Below are 25862 nucleotides of genomic sequence, written 5' to 3' on the forward strand. Positions count from 1 at the left end.
CACGCCACGCAACCATATAACATTGTTGGAACCACTGCTCCTTCAGACATACCCATTTTTTGCTCTGAGATAACGTTCTCGCCTTCCACACATTCTTCAGTGCTCGCAGAACCTTTGCCCCCTCCCCAGCCCTGTGACTCACTTCTGCTTCCGTGGTTCCATCCACTGCTAAATCCACTCCCAGATATCCCTAAAAATGTACTCACTTTTTGACACCCTATAAATCAGAATTTTTTTTCAATCTGAAAAAAAAAAAATCTGAGTTATAAGGTGTCAAAAAGTGAGTACATTTCTTTGGGACACCCTGTATATAATTATTATTATTATAATAATAATAATACTTGATTGCCATTTCCTGCATCAGCAAGGTATGGTATGTACATACATGAACATATACATATCAACATATATACTATGTACATATTCACACTTGCTCGCCTTCATCAATTCCCGGTGCCACCCTGCCCCATGGGAAATAGCATCGCTGTCCCCTTTTGTCTAAAAAATTCAAAAAGTTTCCATAATATATATCAAAAGCTCACAGTTGCATAATATATTCTCCAAGGACCCCTGAAGGTACATGGGTAATGCTTAACATTTGCAACATTTAAGACCAACAATTTGATCTTAATTCCAAGTTGTTTTTGTTTTTTTTCAGTTATTCATTTAATCAGTTTAATTTGGCAAATAACTTGAAGGATACAAGTTTAGTTTTAAGAAGGAAATCATGCAATGTGTTCAGAACATAAATTTTTTGTTTTTATGTGCTTAATGTAAAGGAAGCCAGTGTTATCAGTGTAAGTATTGTGTGATTTTTGCATGTTTCGGGGAATGTAACACTCATTTCCCTTTCTCTTTACCATACAGACCATACTTTAATTTTATGCATACACACAACCCAGGTCATACTAGGTACCCGTCTGTTGAAGTCTTAAAGATTTATAAAGAGCTGGAATGACTGAGCCACTTGTGTGTTTGTGTGTAATTAGCTATCTATGTGAGAGCACATGCACTATCTGCATGTGGTCAGTGTTTTGTTTAACCTATAACCAAATATAATGCTAAGTTACTGTATTTGCAAGAGGATTATACCTGTTTTCATCAGAAATTTAAATATCTGGTTTGACCATAAACCCTGGACAGTGATACTCATAGTTACCAGAAACAAACTTTATTTGGAACATTGGGCCACTGGCAGTTGGGCATTAATCATGTTCCTTCCTTATGATGGCTCTTTTTGATAACAGCACGAGTGTGCCTTTTAATTTTTTTTTATCATTTTCAATGGCTAACTTGAAATTATTCAAATTATATAATAGATCCTTGCCTGTCATATGACTTTCACTATCCTAAATGTATTTATCTTTCTACCAACATTTGTATACCTTTTCCTGTGAGTGTTGGTGGGTTAGTCATTTAGTGTTGCTGTGGTAAATGTGCTGATTTGTTCACGTAAGGAAACAATATCTTACATCTTGTAATTCAAGCATGAGAATAGACCATCAGTTGTACATTTAAACCAGTAACATGTCCAATCTGCTCAAATCCACAGGGAACAATTCTTCTCACCTGCATGATTTATTCAAGATATAAGCCACAAAGTATGGGTTCTTGAAAAGACTGTATTGATAAGTAGGTAATCAAGCACAATAATGAAAAAATATAATATATATTTTATTTGTTTTGCTTTGTCGCAGTCTCCCGCATTAGCGAGGTAGCGCAAGGAAACAGACGAAAGAATGGCCCAACCCACCCACATACACATGTATATACATACACGTCCACACACACAAATATACATACCTATACATCTCAACGTATACATATATATATATATACACACACACAGACATATACATACACATGTACATAATTCATAGTCTGCCTTTATTCATTCCCATCACCACCCCGCCACACATGAAATAACAACACCCTTCCCCTGCATATGCGCGAGGTAGCACTAGGAAAAGCCACCAAAGGCCACATTCGTTCACTCTCAGTCTCTAGCTGTCATGTATAATGCACCAAAACCACAGCTCCCTTTCCACATCCAGGCCCCACAAAACTTTCCATGGTTTACCCCAGATGCCTCACAAGCCCTGGTTCAATCCATTAACAGCACATCATCCCCGGTATACCACATCATTCCAATTCACTCTATTCCTTGCATGTCTTTCACCATCCTGCATGTTCAGGCCCCGATCACTCAAAATCTTTTTCACCCCATCTTTCCACCTCCAATTTGGTCTCCTACTTCTCATTCCCTCCACCTCTGACACATATATCCTCTTGGTCAATATTTCCTCACTCATTCTCTCCATGTGACCAAACCATTTCAAAACACCCTCCTCTGCTCACTCAACCACACTCTTTTTATTACTTTTTATTGCTTGTGGCATGAGAAGCATGGGAAGTGGGTTGATTAGAAAGGGTAGCGAGTGGTGGGATGAAGGAAGTAAGATTATTAGTGAAAGAGAAGAGAGAGGCATTTGGACGATTTTTACAGGGAAAAAATGCAAATGAGTGGGAGATGTATAAAAGAAAGAGGCAGGAGGTCAAGAGAAAGGTGCAAGAGGTGAAAAAGAGGGCAAATGAGAGTTGGGGTGAGAGAGTATCATTAAATTTTAGGGAGAATAAAAAGATGTTCTGGAAGGAGGTAAATAAAGTGCATAAGACAAGGGAGCAAATGGGAACTTCAGTGAAGGGGGCTAATGGGGAGGTGATAACAAGTAGTGGTGATGTGAGAAGGAGATGGAGTGAGTATTTTGAAGGTTTGTTGAATGTGTTTGATGATAGAGTGGCAGATATAGGGTGTTTTGGTTGAGGTGGTGTGCAAAGTGAGAGGGTTAGGGAAAATGATTTGGTAAACAGATAAGAGGTAGTAAAAGCTTTGCGGAAGATGAAAGCCAGCAAGGCAGCAGGTTTGGATGGTATTGCAGTGGAATAATAATTATTAAAAAAGGGGGTGACTGTATTGTTGACTGGTTGGTAAGGTTATTTAATGTATGTATGATTCATGGTGAGGTGCCTGAGGATTGGCGGGATGCGTGCATAGTGCCATTGTACAAAGGCAAAGGTGATAAGAGTGAGTGCTCAAATTACAGAAGTATAAGTTTGTTGAGTATTCCTGGTAAATTCTATGGGAGAGTATTGATTGAGACGGTGAAGGCATGTACAGAGCATCAGTTTGGGGAAGAGCAGTGTGGTTTCAGAAGTGGTAGAGGATGTGTGGATCAGGTGTTTGCTTTGAAGAATGTATGAGAAATACTTTTTTTTTTTTTTTTTTTTTTTTAAACTATTCGCCATTTCCCGCGTTAGCGAGGTAGCGTTAGGAACAGAGGACTGGGCCTTTTTTGGAATATCCTCACCTGGCCCCCTCTGTTCCTTCTTTTTTTTTTTTGGGGGGGGGGGGGGGGGGACACACACACACACACACACACACACAAGAGGGGAGGATTTCCAGCCCCCCGCTCCCTCCCCTTTTAGTCGCCTTCTACGACATGCAGGGAATACGTGAGAAGTATTCTTAATCCCCTTATCCCCTTTGCCCCTGCACAACGGCACCATGCAAGCACTCCGCCAATCCTCAGGCACCCCATCACGAATCATACACACATCAAACAACCCCACCAACCAGCCAACAACACAGCCACCCCCCTCCTTAACAAACTCCACTTCAACACCATCCAAACCCGCTGCCCTGCCAGCTCTCACCCCCCGCAAAGCCCCTACTACCTCTTCTCTTAATTTTTATTTATTATTTATTATACTTTGTCGCTGTCTCCCGCGTTTGCGAGGTAGTGCAAGGAAACAGACGAAAGAAATGGCCCCCCCCCCCATACACATGTATATACATACGTCCACACACGCAAATATACATACCTACACAGCTTTCCATGGTTTACCCCAGACGCTTCACATGCCTTGCTTCAATCCACTGACAGCACGTCAACCCCGGTATACCACATCGCTCCAATTCACTCTATTCCTTGCCCTCCTTTCACCCTCCTGCATGTTCAGGCCCCGATCACACAAAATCTTTTTCACTCCATCTTTCCACCTCCAATTTGGTCTCCCTCTTCTCCTTGTTCCCTCCACCTCCGACACATATATCCTCTTGGTCAATCTTTCCTCACTCATCCTCTCCATGTGCCCAAACCACTTCAAAACACCCTCTTCTGCTTTCTCAACCACGCTCTTTTTATTTCCACACATCTCTCTTACCCTTACGTTACTCACTCGATCAAACCACCTCACACCACACATTGTCCTCAAACATCTCATTTCCAGCACATCCATCCTCCTGCGCACAACTCTATCCATAGCCCACGGCTCGCAACCATACAACATTGTTCGAACCACTATTCCCTCAAACATACCCATTTTTGCTTTCCGAGATAATGTTCTCGACTTCCACACATTCTTCAAGGCCCCCAGGATTTTTGCCCCCTCCCCCACCATATGATCCACTTCCGCTTCCATGGTTCCATCCGCTGCCAGATCCACTCCCAGATATCTAAAACACTTCACTTCCTCCAGTTTTTCTCCATTCAAACTCACCTCCCAATTGACTTGACCCTCAACCCTACTGTACCTAATAACCTTGCTCTTATTCACATTTACTCTTAATTTTCTTCTTCCACACACTTTTCCAAACTCAGTCACCAGCTTCTGCAGTTTCTCACATGAATCAGCCACCAGCGCTGTATCATCAGCGAACAACAACTGACTCACTTCCCAAGCTCTCTCATCCCCAACAGACTTCATACTTGCCCCTCTTTCCAAAACTCTTGCATTTACCTCCCTAACAACCCCATCCATAAACAAATTAAACAACCATGGAGACATCACACACCCCTGCCGCAAACCTACATTCACTGAGAACCAATCACTTTCCTCTCTTCCTACACGCACACATGCCTTACATCCTCGATAAAAACTTTTCACTGCTTCTAACAACTTTCCTCCCACACCATATATTCTTAATACCTTCCACAGAGCATCTCTATCAACTCTATCATATGCCTTCTCCAGATCCATAAATGCTACATACAAATCCATTTGCTTTTCTAAGTATTTCTCACATACATTCTTCAAAGCAAACACCTGATCCACACATCCTCTACCACTTCTGAAACCACACTGCTCTTCCCCAATCTGATGCTCTGTACATGCCTTCACCCTCTCAATCAATACCCTCCCATATAATTTACCAGGAATACTCAACAAACTTATACCTCTGTAATTTGAGCACTCACTCTTATCCCCTTTGCCTTTGTACAATGGCAATATGCACGCATTCCGCCAATCCTCAGGCACCTCACCATGAGTCATACATACATTAAATAACCTTACCAACCAGTCAACAATACAGTCACCCCCTTTTTTTATAAATTCCACTGCAATACCATCCAAACCTGCTGCCTTGCCAGCTTTCATCTTCCGCAAAGCTTTCACTACCTCTTCTCTGTTTACCAAATCATTTTCCCTAACCCTCTCACTTTGCACACCACCTCGACCAAAACACCCTATATCTGCCACTCTTATCATCAAACACATTCAACAAACCTTCAAAATACTCACTCCATCTCCTTCTCACATCACCACTACTTGTTATCACCTCCCCATTTGCGCCCTTCACTGAAGTTCCCATTTGCTCCCTTATCTTACGCACTTTATTTACCTCCTTCCAGAACATCTTTTTATTCTCCCTAAAATTTAATGATACTCTCTCACCCCAACTCTCATTTGCCCTTTTTTTCACCTCTTGCACCTTTCTCTTGACCTCCTGTCTCTTTCTTTTATACATCTCCCACTCAATTGCATTTTTTCCCTGCAAAAATCGTCCAAATGCCTCTCTCTTCTCTTTCACTAATACTCTTACTTCTTCATCCCACCACTCACTACCCTTTCTAATCAACCCACCTCCCACTCTTCTCATGCCACAAGCATCTTTTGCGCAATCCATCACTGATTCCCTAAATACATCCCATTCCTTCCCCACTCCCCTTACTTCCATTGTTCTCACCTTTTTCCATTCTGTACTCAGTCTCTCCTGGTACTTCCTCACACAGGTCTCCTCAAGCTCACTTACTCTCACCACCCTCTTCACCCCAACATTCACTCTTCTTTTCTGAAAACCCATACAAATCTTCACCTTAGCCTCCACAAGATAATGATCAGACATCCCTCCAGTTGCACCTCTCAGCACATTAACATCCAAAAGTCTCTCTTTCGCACGCCTGTCAATTAACACGTAATCCAATAACGCTCTCTGGCCATCTCTCCTACTTACATAAGTATACTTATGTATATCTCGCTTTTTAAACCAGGTATTCCCAATCATCAGTCCTTTTTCAGCACATAAATCTACAAGCTCTTCACCATTTCCATTTACAACACTGAACACCCCATGTATACCAATTATTCCCTCAACTGCCACATTACTCACCTTAATATCAAATAAAAAAAAATAGTGATGACAATTAAGCCACAGCTAGTAACATGTAATGTCTTTGTGACTTTGCCATGGATGGTAGCCTCTGGTTTTGGTAGTGTCAGTAACATCAGGCTACTATATATATAAGAATATATGTAATGTTAGGGATTACTGCTTTGATCACAGACACACGAAATAAGCATTCACACCACATCGCGAATCCAGCTGCCATTGTGACACTATGTTTGCATCAGATTTTTGCTTATCTGTTTCATTCTGGCAAGCATCATCTGAGATTAAGTAATGGTGTTGCAAAATTGAAACCTCATCAACTCCATAACTGAATGTAGTGCACTATCTTACAATATCTTCCTAGAAAATATCATAAATTTGGCAACCGAATTCACAATGCACTATGAACGCTTACTCCACACATCTGTGATCAAAACAGCATTTCCCAAACTATACATATATTCTTTGTTTTCACTTGCCCTAAGACTGATGTTAATATGCACAATCTGTATATTCCTTCACCATTCATCCTCCCCCAAACATCCCAAGACCGATGCCAACATGCACATGCCAAAAACAACGCGAACATGAGTGTGAACTTAGCATACACTGCAAGATTCACTTCAAATACAAAGTCACCACCACAAAAATAATTGGAGCCCGTCTGGGGATTTCACCCCAGTCACGCCACATGAAACAACAGCTAGTCAGTCATGCCAACAATTCCCGTTCCAAGACCAACATCACACATCTTTCAATCCATCCCAAAAGAACACGCAACATCACTTGCACAAAATGTGACAAAATTGAATAAATGTTAAATAGTACCATTACTTCTTTTTAAATTGGCTTTTATGCTTCCCTACAAAACTTTTAACTATGTTTTGGTACAAACTTCTATACCTAACTGGTGAAGGTATATGCAAGTGTTACAGAACTGTTAAGAAACATGAGCACAGTCAAAGATACAGGAGGACAGCTAAGCAGGAAATTATTAAATGGGGACCTATACAAATCTAGAGGATGATACTATCAGGTCCAGAAATACTTAGAGAAGCAAATGGATTTGTATGTAGCATTTATGGATCTGGAGAAGGCATATGATAGAGATGCTCTATGGAAGGTACTAAGAATATATGGTGTGGAAGGCAAGTTGTTAGAAGCAGTGTAAAGTTTTTATAGAGGATGTAAGGCATGTGTACGTGTAAGAAGAGATGAAAGTGATTGGTTCTCGTAGAATGTAGGTTTGCGGCAGGGGTGTGTGATGTCTCCATGGTTGTTTAATTTGTTTATGGATGGGGTTGTTAGGGAGGTGAATGCAAGAGTTTTGGAAAGAGGGGCAAGTATGCATTCTGTTGGGGATGAGAGAACTTGGGAAGTGAGTCAGTTGTTGTTCGCTGATGATACAGCGCTGGTGGCTGATTCATGTGAGAAGCTGCAGAAGCTAGTGACTGAGTTTGGTAGAGTGTGTGAAAGAAGAAAGTTAAGAGTAAATGTGAATAAGAGCAAGGTTATTAGGTACAGTAGGGTTGAAGGTCAAGTCAATTGGGAGGTAAGTTTGAATGGAGAAAAACTGGAGGAAGTAAAGTGTTTTAGATATCTGGGAGTGGATCTGGTAGCGGATGGAACCGTGGAAGCGGAGGTGAATCATAGGGTGGGGGAGGGGGCGAAAATCCTGGGAGCCTTGAATAATGTTTGGAAGTCGAGAACATTATCTCGGAAAGCAAAAATGGGTATGTTTGAAGGAATAGTGGTTCCAACAATGTTGTATGGTTGCGAGGCGTGGGATATGGACAGAATTGTGCCCAGGAGGGTGGATGTGCTGGAAATGAGATGTTTGAAGACAATACGTGGTGTAAGGTGGTTTGATCGAGTATGTAATGTAAGGGTAAGAGAGATGTGTAGAAATAAAAAGAGCATGGTTGAGAGAGCAGAGGAGGGTGTTCTGAAATGATTTGGGCACATGGACAGAATGAGTGAGGAAAGATTGACCAAGAGGATATATGTGTCGGAGGTGGAGGGAACGAGAAGTGGGAGACCAAATTGGAGGTGGAAAGATGGAGTGAAAAAGATTTTGAGTGATCGGGGCCTGAACATGCAGGAGGGTGAAAGGCGGGCAAGGAATAGAGTGAATTGGATCGATGTGGTATAACGGGGTCGACGTGCTGTCAATGGATTGAATCAGGGCATGTGAAGCGACTGAGGTAAACCATGGAAAGTTCTGTGGGGCCTGGATGTGGAAAGGGAGCTGTGGTTTCGGGCATTATTACATGACAGCTAGAGACTGAGTGTTGTCCATGTGTATATATGTATATGTCTGTGTATGTATATATATGTGTACATTGAGATGTATAGGTATGTATATTTGCGTGTGTGGACGTGTATGTATATACATGTGTATGGGGGTGGGTTGGGCCATTTCTTTCGTCTGTTTGCTTGCGTTACCTCGCAAACGCGGGAGACAGCAACAAAGCAAAATAAATAAATATAATAAATATTACATACTTGATCAAACCACCTCAAACCACATATTGTCCTCAAACATCTCATTTCCAGCACATTCACCCTCCTCTGCACAACTCTATCTATAGGCCACACCTCGCAACCATATAATATTGTTGGAACCACTGTTCCTTCAAACATACCCATTTATGCTTTCCAAGATAACGTTCTCGACTTCCACACACTTTTCAAAGTTCCAAAAACTTTCACCCCTTCCCTCACCCTATGATTCACTTCCGCTTCCATGGTTCCATCCGCAGACAAATCCACTCCTAGATATCAATGACAATGTTAGAGTAAATGAAGCAAACAGAGTGAGTGATAAATGGGAGATTTTCAGAGAAGCAAAGCTTACATGTGCAAGAGATGTCTGTGCTGTGCAGATGGTGGAAAGTTGCAGATATGAAAAAGACGACAGTGGTAGGGTAAGGAGTGAAGTTGCCAGTAAAAGAAAAACTACAAAAGTGTGAGCATTATTTGCAGGAAAGATGTACAAAAGAAAGTAGCAGAAGGTTAAGAAGGTATAAGGGCCAAAAAAGAGGGCAAATGAGAGTTGGGGTATCAACAAACTTCAGGGGTATCAACAAATTCAGAAAGAACAAGAAAATGTTTTGCAAGGAAGTTAATAGAGAGAAAACAAACATATAAAGGGGAAAATGGGGAAGAGAAACTAGCAAAAATGGAATGAGTATTCATTTCTAATGACTTGAATGTGTTCAATGATAGGTAGTAAAGAGATATTTTTGATTCAGAGGTATGCAGTGCGAGTCATGGCAGGTGGTTTGGTGAAAAGATAAGCAGTGAAAGCCTTGTATAAGTGTAAGTGTGGTAAACTGGCTGAGATGGATGGGATTGCCATTTGATTGCAAATGATGCTGTAGTGGGTATCAAATAAGAAAAAATTACACCTGAAATTTACTACGATTTCATTAATTAAAAGAGGCAGGTCTTATAGATACAACTTCTGTACATTTTCACTCCCTAAAAGCTCAACACAACAGACAATCTTTCCATGACTGTGATTAACATTGGTGTAAAAGCTGGTAAAGTTGTCACCTAAAGACCAGTTTCATGGAAGGTTTAGGACACAAAGTTGGCTTCACATCATTCAAATGCTTATCTCATACCTTGTATCTCCTATGGAGTCTGACAAAGCTGGTAACTGGATCAGCAGTGCTCTGAGGTTCAAACAAAATCACTTAAGCTAGCTACATTCGGTAGCACGCATGCTATGTTGTGGGCATTTTGTGAAGTTATTGTGGCAATTTGTGATCCTGCAGTCTGCAATGATAAAATTATCCAATGATTGTAATGCTTAAGTTTCTAAGCTCTATGAACATAAGCATAAAGGTCTTCTTCTCCAAGCAAAATTATGCTGATACAAGAAATATAACACAATACAATATGTATCATTTTCTTACACCTGTATGAATATTATTCTTGTTGACATCTGTAAATGACATTATATACAGAAGATTGATTCCGTGATTCTTTAAAATTATCTACACAGAGGAGTCATAATACTAAATATTCAGTCTTAGTATTTTATTCTAAACTACATGAGCAAGCTTTTCAATCACAGAACCTGAAAAGTAAAATGAGACCAATCTCTTGAACATGAGTTACCGATGATATGAGAATGATATATCACTTAATTTTATATACAAAAATTTCTATTCTCATACAATCCAATTTCATGTTCACAAGAGAATACATTGTTTTTTCTGTCCTGGAATAAGAGACTTGTATTGAAAAATGATAATTACATCACTATTTGCATTAAAAGGTACTATGTACACAATTGACCGATCTTTGGATACACAAGTCAGAATATGACAAATTGGTTGCAACTTCAAACGATGGGCAGTGCAAGGCAGGTGCTGAAAAAAAAGAACAAACTATGAAAAATATTTAACCTAAGTTTGGATGGTGGAGCTTCAAGACAATGGCAATATTATATGAAATATAAATGTAATGCTTCAATACAAAAATTATCTCATGAAATAACTCATTCCTCACTTTTCCCAAGTTACATGACCAAAATTCATACCAAACAAACAAACTGCCTGCTTTCTTTCTCTCCATATGATTAAAGTATTTCCTCTTACACAACGAAGAAAAATCTACATGGATGGGCGAAAGCTGTTGATGACCTGAAAATAAACTGTACACAGATACCTTTGCAGAACACGGACAACTTACCTTGTTGTGGTCTTACCACAGCACTCACGATAGGACCTTCACTTGCCTACGATGACGATCGGGATCTTCTTCTAGACTTCTTAGGATATGACATGGTGGAACTCATGGACCGAGATCGATGACGTTTCTTGGACCTCTTTGGGGTTCTTGACCTGGATCGAGATCTGGACTGATAACGATCTCTCTTGCGTGAATAGCCTCTGCTGCGACTTCTGCTTCTACTATATGTGTGAGAACGTCGTCTACTACTTCTTCCTGACCTACTCTCCTCGCTACCATCTCTATAACTTCGTCTATGATCTTTTCCCCTGGACCTACTCCTATGACGATGCCCTGATCTACTCTCATTACTCCTATCTCTGTACCGTTTCCTGTCCCTGGACTTGCTACTTTTCCTACCACGGGACCTACTTCTGTGCCTATCCTTAGATCTATCTCTTGACCAATCCCTAGTTTCGTTTCTACCCCGTGACTTATCTCTGCCTCTAGACCTAGAACGATCCCGGCTGTATCGTCTATGAGAACTCTTTTCATCACTTGGGCTCCGGCTTACATCTCTCCTCCTCTTATAACTCTCTCTACTCCTACTCCTACTTCTATATCTACAATATTCGTCAGAACTTCGGCTTCTGCTCCTGCTAACCTCTTTTCGTTTTTTCTTCTTCTTATGCTCCCTCCTCTCCTCCCTTACCCTACTTCCTGACCTACTCCTCTTTCTTCCTTCCTTTCTTTTCTTTTCTTTTTTTGATTTCCTTCTCTTCTTTTTCTTTTCCTCACTTGAATGTGAGTGATCGCTCAAAGAAGATTTTGAATCTTCCTCTGAGTCTATACTTTGTTCAGAGTCTTTTGAGTAATTGTCCCCTTTTACAGAACCATTTGGAGTGACACTGTCTGGCTGTGTGGAATCAACTTCTGGGTCCTGTGGTGGTACAAACTTTGTAGGATTCACGTTACCTATAAGGGAACAAAATTCATAATCATAAATACAAAATCTGACACTACATATATGCTCATACTACTATTAATACCCAAACATATGCAAGTATTTGCCTATTCACCACAAATAACAAATAAAGGCGACAAAGAATGAAGAATCGTAACAACTCAGACTATGTCAGTCCTAGGGTACCTGTATTAATCCCTCCTGGTTCTACGGATTTCAATTTTCTGTTACATAACACAGAGCAATAAACACCAGTTAACACATAACTTCCCACTAAAATGTGAATTCTGTTCACTGAGGGCTTTGCTGACTGGTCATCCATGGCAGCCAATACAAAGGATGAGTCACTGGAGCTGCCTGGTAGCCTCAGGTATTCCCATTGGTGACCATGGTAAGTGCTGTGTGTGCCTTTTCTTGGGACTAACTGAGATTGTCATTCACCCCAATTTAGAGCACCCATCACTGGCTGCATTCCTGCTGCACCCACATTAATATATACTCAATACTGATATCAATACATATAAAAAATAATGGTTCTGATATGAACACAGGAAGAGTGCTCATTCTCCCCAATGACTGTGGCCTGGGTGTCTGCATGTAAGTGAATGCAACTAAACTGAAGTTATGAAATGTAAGTTCAAGTGTATTATAAGTAGGGCAGGCCATTCTCTTACAATTTACCTGAGCTAGAACATGCATAGGAATGGCTAGTCTAGCAGATAATACTTTTCCTGAACTCAAGGCAATCTGATATATCATAATTTTCCTGAATCTGAGAAAGTATATGATGATAAGGTTGACAGAAATGCTTTTAGGAAGGTGTTATGAATACAAAGTGCAGAAGAAAAGCTATACTAAAAGCACCAAGTTTTTATCAAGATAATAAGTGTGCTTAAGGCAAGAGTAGAATGCATTGTTCCAGGTGAAAGTGGGTCTGTGGCAAGGATGTGTAATGCCATCATGGCTATTTTATCTGTTTATGGAAGGAAAGTGAATGTGAGAGTTTTGGGGAGAGGCAACTCTGCTGCCTGTCAGGGGTGAGGGAGGTGAGCCACTTACTGTTTGCTAATGACACTGCTGGGGGTAAATTAGAGTGAAAATATATAAAAGCTGGTGTTTGCATTTGGAAGTGTGTGTGAAAGGAGAGTCAAGTGTTAATGTGAATAAAAGCATGGCTATTAAATTTAGCAGTGCAGGGAGACATGTTAGTCGGGGTGTGAGCTTGAGGAGAGAAAATTTGGAGGGACAGAAGTGTTTTAGATTCCTAGGAGTGGATACAGCAGCAAATGGGAACCACAGTAAGTCATATGATGGGTGAGAAAGTGAAGGTCCTGGGCACACTGAGGAATGTGTGGAAATAAAGGATATTATCTGTGAGGACAAGTATGGGTAAGCTTGAAGGTACATTAGTCCCAACAGTGTTACATGGACAAGAGGCTTCAGCTTAAGATAATGTATCGAAGAGGGTGAATATGTTAAAAGTAAAATGACTGAGGACCATAAGAGGGGTGAATAAGTAAGAAACAATAGGATAAAAAAAAGGGATGTGGTAATAAGAGTACAGAGAGCTGAAGATGGTGTTCTGCAATGGTTTTGACATTTTGAAAGGATGAGTGAGGATAGGTTTGACAAAGAGGGAATATGTGTTAGAAGTGGAAGGATATGGTTAGCAAACTGGAAATAGAAGGATGGAGTAATAAAGTTATGGGTACTCAAGAGTCTGAAGGAAGGATGTAAGGCATACATGGGTTGGAGTGGACAGGAGTGACATTTACAGGAAGCAATGTGCTGGCAAATGAACTGAACCAGGGAATTTGGGAAACAATGGAAAGGTCTGTGGGGCCTGGTTGTATGTGGGTGACTCCAATTTTGGTTCATTACAAATGACAGACAGAGAGCAGTTGTGAGCACGAGGCCAATTCTGCCTTTTGCTAGTGCTACCATACTAACAAGTATGAAAAATGAAAGAGGAAATAATTAAATTTTTATTCTTAAGAAAAATTTTTTTTTTTCCTTTTTGTAAAATGAAGTAAATTTTTTCATTTCTGTTTGCCTTTTCCCAAGGTAGAGTCATAAGCAGATGAAGAAATATCATTTGCTCACATCCATTCTAAATGTCATATATAATGCACAATAACTATAACCCCCCTATCAACAGTTCAGTTCAAAGACTGCACGCTACCCCTGTATACCACATTGCTCCAATGCACTCTATCCCAGGCACAACTTACATCATTGTGCATATTCTGACCCTGAGCACTCAAAGTTTGCTCACCACATCTTCCACCTCATCCTTGGTTTCCCCCTTCTTATTTCCTCCACCTCCAATCATCTCCATTTGTCCAAACCATTTCAGCATACCCTTTCCAGTTATCTCATAAACACACTTATCAATAACTCTCTCTTACCTTGTCATTCAATCAGACTTCCACACACAAGCTGCTGTCAAGCATAATACTTCCATTACATCCCCCCCTTTCCATTCTTTTCTACTAATGCCCTTATCTTACATCCATACAACGCTATTGGAATAACTGGCAAATTAACTGTATATGTACACAAAAAAATTTTTTGACCTACCTCAGTGGTGCAAAATATTTTTCTTTGTCCTACCTCAGTGCTCATAAAAAGCAAAATCAGTATTCTTTTTTCATTCATAATAAGACACACATACATACATCAAATTCAGAGGAATGAAGATTTAACCACAACTCTTTTTGGAAAAACATTATCCATTTGATTCGCCTGCATTGTAAACAGTAGTTGGTAGGCAGCCAACGATAAGGAGGTATAGTACCAGTACTTCCTGCCTGGGTATCAGGAGGGTTAGTGACATCTGCTTAGTGAGCTAGTACTTTAGTGGTTGTCTTTTCTTTCTGCCTAACATGTGGACTACTGGCATTCTGTCCACAAACATACAATCTCTCCTTGTCATATCACACTTAACTCATGCATTTAATTCTTCGTAATTCTATATTTTCCCGCGGCAAGCACTATGCGCTACCACTGCCTTTTGGCAAAATGGTAGTAGCAGTAGATAGAAGTCCTAAGTAGGAACGTTTTTGTAGGTAGAAACATTAGGTATGAGCATTAGATAGAAGTAGTCATTAGGAACATTAGACAGGAGCCTCAGCAAACACTGTGCTAGACTTGCCCTCTGCCAGTGGCCTGTTAAGGGTGAGGCACTAAAGACTAAGAAGCAGCAGCAGAGTTCTTTAAATATGGAGCCTGTACTGCTGTGGCCACCCCTTTGAGGGAGTTCTAATTGGAACATGCATCAGAAATACAGATAGGCAGAACTTGTACTTCATAATCTTTCTACAAATAAATTTTTTTAAAAAAGATGAGAAGCGAAAGTCAAGCAAGGCACTAGTGCCCTAAAAAAAGTATAACAGTACAGAATAGAGAAGTCATACTAATGTGTAAAAAAAATCTGATAACCAAACATATTTCATTAAAGCAATAGTCCAATACATTTAATGCTTATAACAGCAAGCATGAAACTCAAATAGTAAATGAATTTACCAGTAGACAGGAGAAAGAGGTTAGTTATAAACCAACATGATATAGAAGTACTGTCAATTCTTAATTCTAGAAAAAAAGAGTAACCATTGCTTTGTCACAAAAATGTCCATGTTCAATTAGTATGTGTCAGACTGAAATTATGTTTCACATATCAAAACACTAAAATTTGGTTCTACACACAACACTTACAACTAATAACATATATTTAGTTTTCAAAATGTGGATTAAGCATCTTCCATAAAACCATCATTCAACGATCTTTATTGAAATGCCTCATGTTATACTAGTCACTTTCCAGGACAAATGATAAAACAATATTCAGGGCTAATACTTCATAACCATAGCTTCAAAACACATTCCTTTATATTCTGACTCATATCTAACTTACCTGAAGTTGAATGTGGACTGATGTCTTCTTCAGTGTCTCCTTGTGTCTGTTGTTGTTCCCCAAGTCTGTCCCCTTCCCCATCTTTGCTAGCCCTCCTCTCCTCTATCCCCTCTTGTTCTCCCTCCCTTGCCTCTGTTTCATCTTCATCTTCAGATTCCACATCCTGAGTACCATACTTCCTACTCCGTTCTGCCATTTCTTCTTCTTGCAACCTCAGCAGTATATCTCTCTCAGTGGCTTGAAAATCTCTGCGTTTGCGTTTGATGGTTTGCCGTAACTCCTCATCACTGTCAGTGTCACCTCGGTCACTACCTTCACCACCTGAACCCTCGCCATCACTGTCACTGTCACTGTAGATGCCCAGCCCTGCAATATAAGACAACGTCAAATTATGGCCATTATATATCTTCCTAAATCATCCCATCTATCATAGAAATTTTAGCCTCTCCCCTAATTCTATTCCTTATGGATACAAAATCAAATATCTCTCCTAGAATTTTTCATATACATGAATTCTAGAATGAAGTTTTCCTTCTAAATTTCATTTACTTTTAAGCGAGTTACCTTAGAACCACATCATCATAAGTGACATTATAAATGAAACAAGTGATTTCAAGTAAACAGTTTTTATGTTGAAAGAGTGCAAGAAATTTCAAGCTGAACATATAGAGACACCAAACTTCTATGTTGACTTATTTCCAAATTAATAATTCATATGCAGTACTCATTTGCTTTTAACTAATTTCTGTTTGGAGCACTAAAAGCCTTCCACTATTTGCATAATCATCATCATCCACTCGGAATAGCACTTCATATGCACAAGTTCTTATCAAAATTAAAACCTCACTTCTTTATCCTCCCTGCATCACAGAAAATTAAAATTATCAAGGATGGTAACTGTTCTTAGCTTTTAACTCACAGAACATTATACAAAGAGAACTAAAAAAGCAAATTATCCCCAAAATGCTGTAATAAAGTCCTGATCGAACGTCATCACTGCAGTTCATAAAATAAGTTAACTATAAAATCACTTTCTTATGACAAAATTTGTAGTTTTTCTGAGCTAGGTGGTAACCCCTTAAGTCTGTTGAAAGTCTGTGATGTAAAAATAATCATACTGAAGCAACAGTATCAGACAAATAGTCTGACAAAAGAAACCTACTTAACAGATTTCTTCAATCCAATGAATATGGTTAAGAAATCTAAAATGAAATCTGCCATCAGAAACAGAGGCTGCCAGGGATATGTGCGATACATAGTACCAAGATTATGGAGAGGTGGAGTGAAAATTCATGGAAGCTGGTATAGGAAAACAAACTGTAGGAGAAGCTGTATCTGCCACAAAATAATGATGGAGGACACTGTATAGTATAAATTCCAAGAATTAAAATGATGGTATACATCAATAAAAAGAAGTGAAGAGAGTTTCAGGAAGGATGCAAGTAAGAGAAGGAGAGAGGTACATGTAAGGACACAGTATATTAGAAAGGTCTGGAAGAATGCTGAAAATATAGGATAATATTTTTAAGTGATGAAGAGATATCTTAAAGGAGTGATGTAAGATCATGGCAAAAGAGATTTGTTGGGAGAGAGAGGAAATAGGTAAAGTGTAAGAAGAATGAAAGTGATCTACTCAGGAATGGATGAGGAAAGTGTGAATGCAAACATGGAAAAGTGGTCAACTTCCTGATGACTGGGTAAAGGTATTAACCATTTTATGTAAAGATAACGGGAAGCAGGTAATAATTGGTAAACAGCCACCGACCAGGGAAGTATATCACCATTGCTACCTGCCCGAGTATTGGGAGGGTTGATGATGGCTACATGGTGAGCCAGTACTTCAATGGTTGTCAAGCAATCTGTCCACAAACATACAACCTCTTCTTGTCACAAATAACACTTGAAAACACCTAACTCACACAACTCATTCTTTGTAACTCTTTTTCCTGTGCTGGGCACTATGAACTGACCCTGCCTTTAGGCAAAATTTTATGAGGAATATATACAAGTAGGAACATTAGAAAGGAGCAGTGGGTAGCAGTAGTAGGTAGGAATATTAGGTGGGAGTGTTGGGTAAAAGTAATAGGTTGAAACATTTAGTAGAAAAATTTGGTAGTATTAGTCACAGGAACATTTGGCGGGAACCTCTGAAAACAATGCACTACAGTTACCCTCTGCCAGTGGCCTGTTTAAGGGTTAGGCACTAAAGGCTACAAAGTGGCACTAAAGTTGATAATCTATGTTGACTTTTGCCATGGCCACCCCCTTACAGGAGTTCCTGAAGGGAACAAGCATTAGAGATATAGATATATAGATAGATAATTACATAGAGGGAGTATAAGAATATGTAAAAATTATGTAGGAATTAGTCTCCTTAGCATTGTTGGCAAGGTGTTCGGTAGGACAATGAATGACAATGTTCCAAGGATCAGTAAACAAGCCTCCTGCTGGTAAGAGCCAGGTGAGCATAGGCAGGAAAAGGAGTGTATATATGACAAAATTTTAGAAAGATAGAGACAAAGAAAGAAAAAATATGGACAGTCACAGACACACTTTCTCATATAGTGAGGATACGAAAATATGAAAAATTAAAAAATAAATCAATAGCAGCTACATAACCGAGAACACCTGATCACTTTTTTACGTGTATGATCACCACATATACCAACACTTAACGAAACCCTGGTGACCTATAATCTAAACTCAATATAAAGAGGCTGATAAAAAAAATAAGAAAAAAAAAATCTATAAATTTCCTTCATGTCATATTCGGAAGCTGAAATCTGTACTTGATCTAACGTGTCACTTATAACAATGTGAATCTAAAATTTTCATTTCTAAATGCTCACAGAAAAGCTATGCTGCCTTCTCTCAGATATTTGAAATCTTGCAAAACAATTGCTACATAAGAAAAAGCAGTATATCAAACAGTGGTATTCCTAAAATCTGCATTATCTATTTCAAAAATTTCCATATTTTGAAATATCTATGGTAGTAAAAAAAAATCATCCTTCATTTTGGACCAAGCTCAATTTCATACAAAATCCTCCTCCTAGATACTTTGGAGTAGCTAAACACAGAATCCCTCACCTCCCTTTACATTCCTACTCCAGGAGGCTGATGATACATACTCTTTCACCTACTTCAACTGTGCTGTGACGAAATACTTATACTTAACACTTTAGATGTATATTCATGTTCTGCAACAACAATGACACCATAAAGTTGTTGTGAAAACAGGTTTAGTGTTCCTGTATATACATATATAAATGAATGAATAATTTCTTTCATACATATTCACCATTTCCCATGTTAGCAACAGAGCACTAACCCTTAGAGGGAATATATATAGTATATATTTTATTCATTACTCTAACATACTTAATCGCTGCTTCCAGAGTCAGTGAGGTTGTGCCAGGAAACAGACGAAGAGTGGCCCATCCACTTATATATACATGAATGCCCATATAAAGAGTAAATGTGAATAAGAGCAAGGTTATTAGGTACAGTAGGGCTGAGGGTCAAGTCAATTGGGAGGTGAGTTTGAATGGAGAAAAACTGGAGGAAGTGAAGTGTTTTAGATATCTGGGAGTGGATCTGGCAGCGGATGGAACCATGGAGGCGGAAGTGGATCATAGGGTGGGGGAGGGGGCGAAAATTCTGGGAGCCTTGAAGAATGTGTGGAAGTTGAGAACATTATCTCGGAAAGCAAAAATGGGTATGTTTGAAGGAATAGTGGTTCCAACAATGTTGTATGGTTGCGAGGCGTGGGCTATGGATAGAGTTGTGCGCAGGAGGATGGATGTGCTGGAAATGTGATGTTTGAGGACAATGTGTGGTGTAAGGTGGTTTGATCGAGTAAGTAACGTAAGGGTAAGAGAGATGTGTGGAAATAAAAAGAGCGTGGTTGAGAGAGCAGAAGAGGGTGTTTTGAAATGGTTCGGGCACATGGAGAGAATGAGTGAGGAAAGATTGACCAAGAGAATATATGTGTCGGAGGTGGAGGGAACGAGGAGAAGAGGGAGACCAAATTGGAGGTGGAAAGATGGAGTGAAAAAGATTTTGTGTGGTCGGGGCCTGAACATGCAGGAGGGTGAAAGGAGGGCAAGGAATAGAGTGAATTGGAGCGATGTGGTATACCGGGGTTGACGTGCTGTCAGTGGATTGAATCAAGGCATGTGAAGCGTCTGGGGTAAACCATGGAAAGTTGTGTAGGTATGTATATCTGCGTGTGTGGACGTATGTATATACATGTGTATGGGGGTGGGTTGGGCCATTTCTTTCGTCTGTTTCCTTGCGCTACCTCGCAAACGCGGGAGACAGCGACAAAAAAAAAAAAAAAAATACATACACATAGACATATACATATATACACATGCACATATTCATACCTGCTTGCCTTCATCCATTCCCGGCGCTACCTCACCTTACAGGCACCAGGAAAACATACAAAAAAGACCACATTCGTTCACACTCCGTCTCTAGCTGTCATGTGTAATGCATCGAAACCACAGCTCCCTATCCACATACAATCCCCACAGACCTTTCCAAGATTCACCCCAGACATTCCACATGCCCTGGTTCAGCCCACTGACAGCAAGTCGACCCCAGTATACCACATCACTCACCCTCCTGTATGTTCCAGCCCCAATTGCTCAAAATCTTATTCATTCCATCCTTTCACCTCCAATTTGGTCTCCCACTTCTTATTCCCTCCAACTCTGACGCATATATCCTCTTTATCCATCTTTCCTCATGCATTCTCTCCATATATCCAAACCATTTCAACACACCCTCTCTGCCCACTCCACCACACTCTTTTTATTTCCATATCTCTCTCTTACCCTTTCATTACTTACTCGATCAAACCACCTCACACTAAACTTACATATTGTCCTCAAACATTTAATTTCCAACACATCCACCCTCCTCCGTACAACCCTATCCATAGCCCATGCCTTGCAACCATATAACATTGTTGGAATTACTATTCCTTCAAACATCCCCACTTTTGCTCTCTGAGATAACATTCTCTCCCACACATTCTTCATCATAGCCAGAACCTTCACCCCTTCCCCCACCCTGTGACACACTTCTGCTTCCATGGTTCCATTCGCTGCTAAGTCCACTCCCAGATATATAAGACACTTCACTTCCTCCAATTTTTCTCCATTCAAAGCTACATCTTCCTCTCCAGTTTTTACTTTTCCAAAAGAGGGAACAGAGAAAAGGGCCATGGAGGATATTTTCCTCTAAGGTTCAGTCCTCTGTTCTTGATGCTACCTTGCTAACTTGGGAAATGGCGAATATGTGTGAAAATAAAAAAATATATGTGGGTGTGGGTGTGTGTGTGTGTGTGTGTGTGTGTGTGTGAGTGTAAACTGCCAAGTTTCAAGATAAAATGAAGGTGTTTGAGAAACGCAATTAGAAGTCCCACGACATGGGCAGAAGAATATGGTAATGATATATAGAATAATTCTGTATGGTATTCAATAGTAAAGGTACAAAATTAAGATATACACCTTTAAAAGTAAATCAAATCATATAATTTTCATTATTACTATTACATCAAAAATATCATTCCTCTTCCTTAAAACTTCCTCAACATTGGCAGAACATTTCAAAATGCTCAGAACAATAGGAATTCCACAATATATATTTCTTACATTATCTCTCAAACAGGAGAAGACAGCATTTCTCAATTCAAAAGGAGAAGCCAAATTATGATCACTGAGCCAATGCCACTTCATCACAATCAGTTCTACACCAGATTGTGTTAGCAGTGCCCAAGGACTCTGCAGTTAAAAAATAAATAAAAAATAAAGCCACTATGTTACACAAAAGAAAAGGTTAGTTTCAACTTACCAATGCCGCCCGACAAAGAGGCAAGGGCCGAGCTCTTCTTGACCTGAACTGCCGGAGCTATAGACAAACACGGGAAGTTTAGTGTGTTGCGGGAGACCCCGGCAGACCAGCCTTACCACACTAAGCAGAGACAAGCTCACCTCTATAAGGGAATTGACTGTTTATTGAGAGGGAAGAGGCCTCCACAACACTTACTACTTGATGTCCTTTCCACAATTTATGGGTAGTCTTAAAGGTTCTTACTCACTTGTTTTAACTTATCTCAACTTCTTTGAAGATGAAACTGATGAAACCAATCACAAATCTTTCTATGTAGTTCAGTACATAGTTCACAAGCCACTATGCATCTGGACACAGATGGCAATGCAGATCTCTCACTGAAACCTCTTCCCTAATTTTCTTTTCATCGTAGCTCAGTAAAAATCATTCAACAAATAAAAAACTAAATATTAGTCAACAATCCAAAGGTCAATATTATGTCTCTTAAAAGTTACTATCCTTTACCATGACACAAAGTAGTTTTCTCAAGGCTGAACAAAGAAAAAGCTTTAAAATTTCATTAAACAAGGTTTTGGCCTCATTAGTTTTGGATCTAGGTTACCTAAGAAACCATGGAGGTTATCATATAAAATAAAAATAAAAACTAATTGGGGAAAAATTGACAGCTAAGGTTCAGTAAAAGAAATATTTTGCTTTCAATATTTATAGACCTACCTAGAAAACAATGAATGACTGAACAGAACGGAATATAAAAATTATTCCAGTATAATGTGACAGCTGCTTTGTTAAAAATACTGAGATGCTTTCCTAACCATAAACATGGCTCAGGTTCTGTTATACCTTTCATACGGGCACGATTTAGCACCTCTGCACACACTTCTTCCATCATGTCTGTCGTCACATCTAAAAGAATTTCTGTCATCCAACGTCTCAGCTTCAACATCTGAAAATAAAGTAGCACTGAAAACAATACATCAAAGTTCAGGGAGAACTGTTGTACTATTAATGAGTATATATTTTCATCCTAGATTAATTATCTTCCTGTATTTTTTTATCTATTATGTTTGATCACTGTTTCCCACATCATCAAGGTGCCGCAAGGAAACAGATGAAGAACAACCAATCTACTCATATAGACAGGACACATTCATTCACACTCAGTCACTAGCTGTCATGTGTAATGCACCAAAACCACAGCTCCCTTTTCACATCCAGGCCCCAAAAAAACTTTCCATGGATTACCCGAGACGCTTCACATGCCCTGGTTCAATCCACTGACAGCGCATCGACGCCAGTATACCACACTGTTCTAATTCACTCTATTCCTTGCACACCTTTCGCCCTCCTGTATGTTCAGGCCCTGATCACTCAAAATCTTTCACTCCATCCTTCTACCTCCAATTTGGTCCCCGCTTCTCCTCGTTCCCTCCACCTCTGACACATATATCCTCTTTGTCATTCTTTCCTCACTCATTCTCTCCATGTGACCAAACCATTTCAACACACCCTCTTCTGCTCCCTTAACCACATTCTTTTTATTACCACACCTCTCTCTTACCCTTTCATCACTTACTCTATCAAACCACCTCACACCACATAATGTCCTCAAACATCTCATTTCCAACACATCCACCCTCATCCGCACAACCCTATCCATAGCCCATGCCTCGCAACCATATAACATTGTTGGAACCACTATTCCTTCAAACATACCCATCTTTGCTCTCCGAGATAATGTTCTTGCCTTCCACACATTCTTCGACGCTCCCTAAACCTTCACCCCTTCCCCCACCCTGTGACTCACTTTCGCTTCCATGGTTCCAACCACTGCTAAATCCATTCCCAGATATCAAAACACTTCACTTCCTCTAGTTTTTCTCCATTCAAACTTACCTCCCAATTACCATGTCTCTCAACCCTACTGAACCTGATAACCTTGCTCTTATTCACATCTACTCCCAGCTTTCTTCTTTCACACACTTTACCAAACTCAGTCACCAACTTTTGCTGTTTCTCACCTGAATTAGCCACCAGCGCTGTATCATCTGCAAACAACAACTGACTCACTTCCCAAGCCCTCTCATCCACAACAGACTGCATACTGCATACTTGCCTCTCTCCAAAACTCTTGCATTCACCTCCCTAACATCCCCATCCCTAAACAAATCAAACAACCATGGAGACATAACGCACCCCTGCCGCAAACCGACATTCACTGGGAACCAATCACTCTCCTCTCTTCCTACACGTACACATGCCTTACATACTTGGTAAAAAACTTTTCACTGCTTCTAGCAACTTACCTCCCACACCATATACTCTTAATATCTTCCACAAAGCAACTTTATCAACCCTATCATATGCCTTCCCTAGATCCATAAATACTACATACAAATCCATCTGTTTTTCTATGTATTTTTCACATACATTCTTCAAAGCAAACACCTTATCCATACATCCTCCAACACTTCTGAAACCACACTAATCTTCCCCAAGCTGATCCCATTACCTTCAAACTCATCTAAAAATTTTTAAATTGAACAAGGATTTATGCAATCAAGAAAGTTTTTCCAATTGGTGAAGAAATGTTGAACAGAAAGTAGTAGTATTCATACAGTAAAACACCTCAAAATAACTCGGTAAAAAACAAAAAACAATGGGTGAGGTAACGTTGAACAGAAATTAGTAATCGTTAAACAGTAATACACCTTAAAATAACCCACTCACCATCTCCTGCATCCTCTCTTCCTCTGTCTTGACAGGTTCAGGTGATGGTATTTTTTTCAAGCATTTTTCTTCTTCTTCCCCCTTTTCTCCCTCCTCCTCCTCCTCCTCTTCTTTTACCCCATCCTCATCTTGTATTTCTCCTTGGCCAGTTCGAGGTTCAAACCTTGATCGACGTTTCCGTGACATTCCCAATCCTGGTGTAGCACTTTCAGGACTTGGGGATCGACTGTGTTCAGATATATCACTGTCACTATCCTGAGAAAAGGGGCAAAAATACACAAGTATCAGTCTATAATAAAAAGCATCATTTTGTCAGATATTTTTGCCAAATCCCACAAAATACTGTGGTAGTGCCAGGAAGAGATAAGTCTAACTCTGTAAGTAGGATGTCATATAAAATCTTCCTATCTAACAAATTCCCCAATCAACGGGTAACTTATATCAAAATTAGAACATTAAGGCAAAATTTCTAAATTGTTATTAAAGGCAAGACTCATCTCTTATAATTCTCCAATTAAAGCTGTCCTGAATAAATGATGTTTTTTTACACTGTGGAATTTTGTAAGAAACTTGTCATTACTTTCCAAAACAATGGTAAAAAATGGCTGACCAATTATAGCCAGCTACAATTAATTATCTATACAACATAGTAGTGTTCAATCAATTATTATACTCCAGGGACAAGAATCGAGCTCAAACCCTCCAGTCACCTTGAATGGACAACCATCCCCATTGAACAAAACATCAACTATTCTACATAACTAGCAACCACTATTGCCGCTCCTTAGCCTTTAATGCCTTGCCTTTAACAGGACACTAACAAAGGGCAACTCTAGTGCAGTGTTTGCAGACTCCTACCTAAAGTTCATACTGACTACTACTACCTAATGTTCCTAATTAATACTCTGTCCTAATATTCTATAAATTGCTCCTATCGTTTTGCCAAAAGACAGGACTGGTGCATTGTGCTCACCACAGCAAAATCTAAAGTTACAAAGAATGAGCTGTGTGAGTTAAGTATTGTCAGGTCTTATGTATGGCATGGAGATATTTTTTTCAAGTCTTATGTATGGCAAGGAGATATTGTACTTTTGTGGACAGAATGCCAGTAGTCCATATGTGGGTGAGGCAGAAAGAAAAGACAGCTACCTGGTCAAGGGAGTGCACCTTGACAACCACTGACTTTGCAGGCGTTACTAATCCTCCCAATAATCAGGCAGGTAGTACTGATAATATACCTCCCTGATTGTTAGCTGCCT

General features: G+C 39.7%; 1 protein-coding gene across 7 annotated transcripts in view; it reads right to left on the bottom strand.

Moving 5' to 3' along the window:
* Nucleotides 1-10483: 10483 nt before the first annotated feature.
* Nucleotides 10484-25862, bottom strand: part of LOC139764502 (uncharacterized) — a 50797-nt gene continuing 35418 nt past the window's right edge. For all 7 annotated transcript variants that reach the window (XM_071691121.1, XM_071691123.1, XM_071691117.1 and 4 more), the window contains 6 exons: nt 24604-24858; nt 22717-22819; nt 21877-21933; nt 16012-16377; nt 11156-12109; nt 10484-10833 (listed from right to left, as the gene is read on the bottom strand). In XM_071691121.1, coding sequence (XP_071547222.1) covers nt 11202-12109; nt 16012-16377; nt 21877-21933; nt 22717-22819; nt 24604-24858 — 1689 coding nt within the window. In that variant the 3' untranslated portion in view covers nt 10484-10833; nt 11156-11201. The remainder of the gene's footprint in view (nt 10834-11155; nt 12110-16011; nt 16378-21876; nt 21934-22716; nt 22820-24603; nt 24859-25862) is intronic.

Source organism: Panulirus ornatus, chromosome 50 (genome assembly GCF_036320965.1).
Source record: "Panulirus ornatus isolate Po-2019 chromosome 50, ASM3632096v1, whole genome shotgun sequence".
Classification (NCBI taxonomy): Eukaryota; Metazoa; Arthropoda; class Malacostraca; order Decapoda; family Palinuridae; genus Panulirus; species Panulirus ornatus.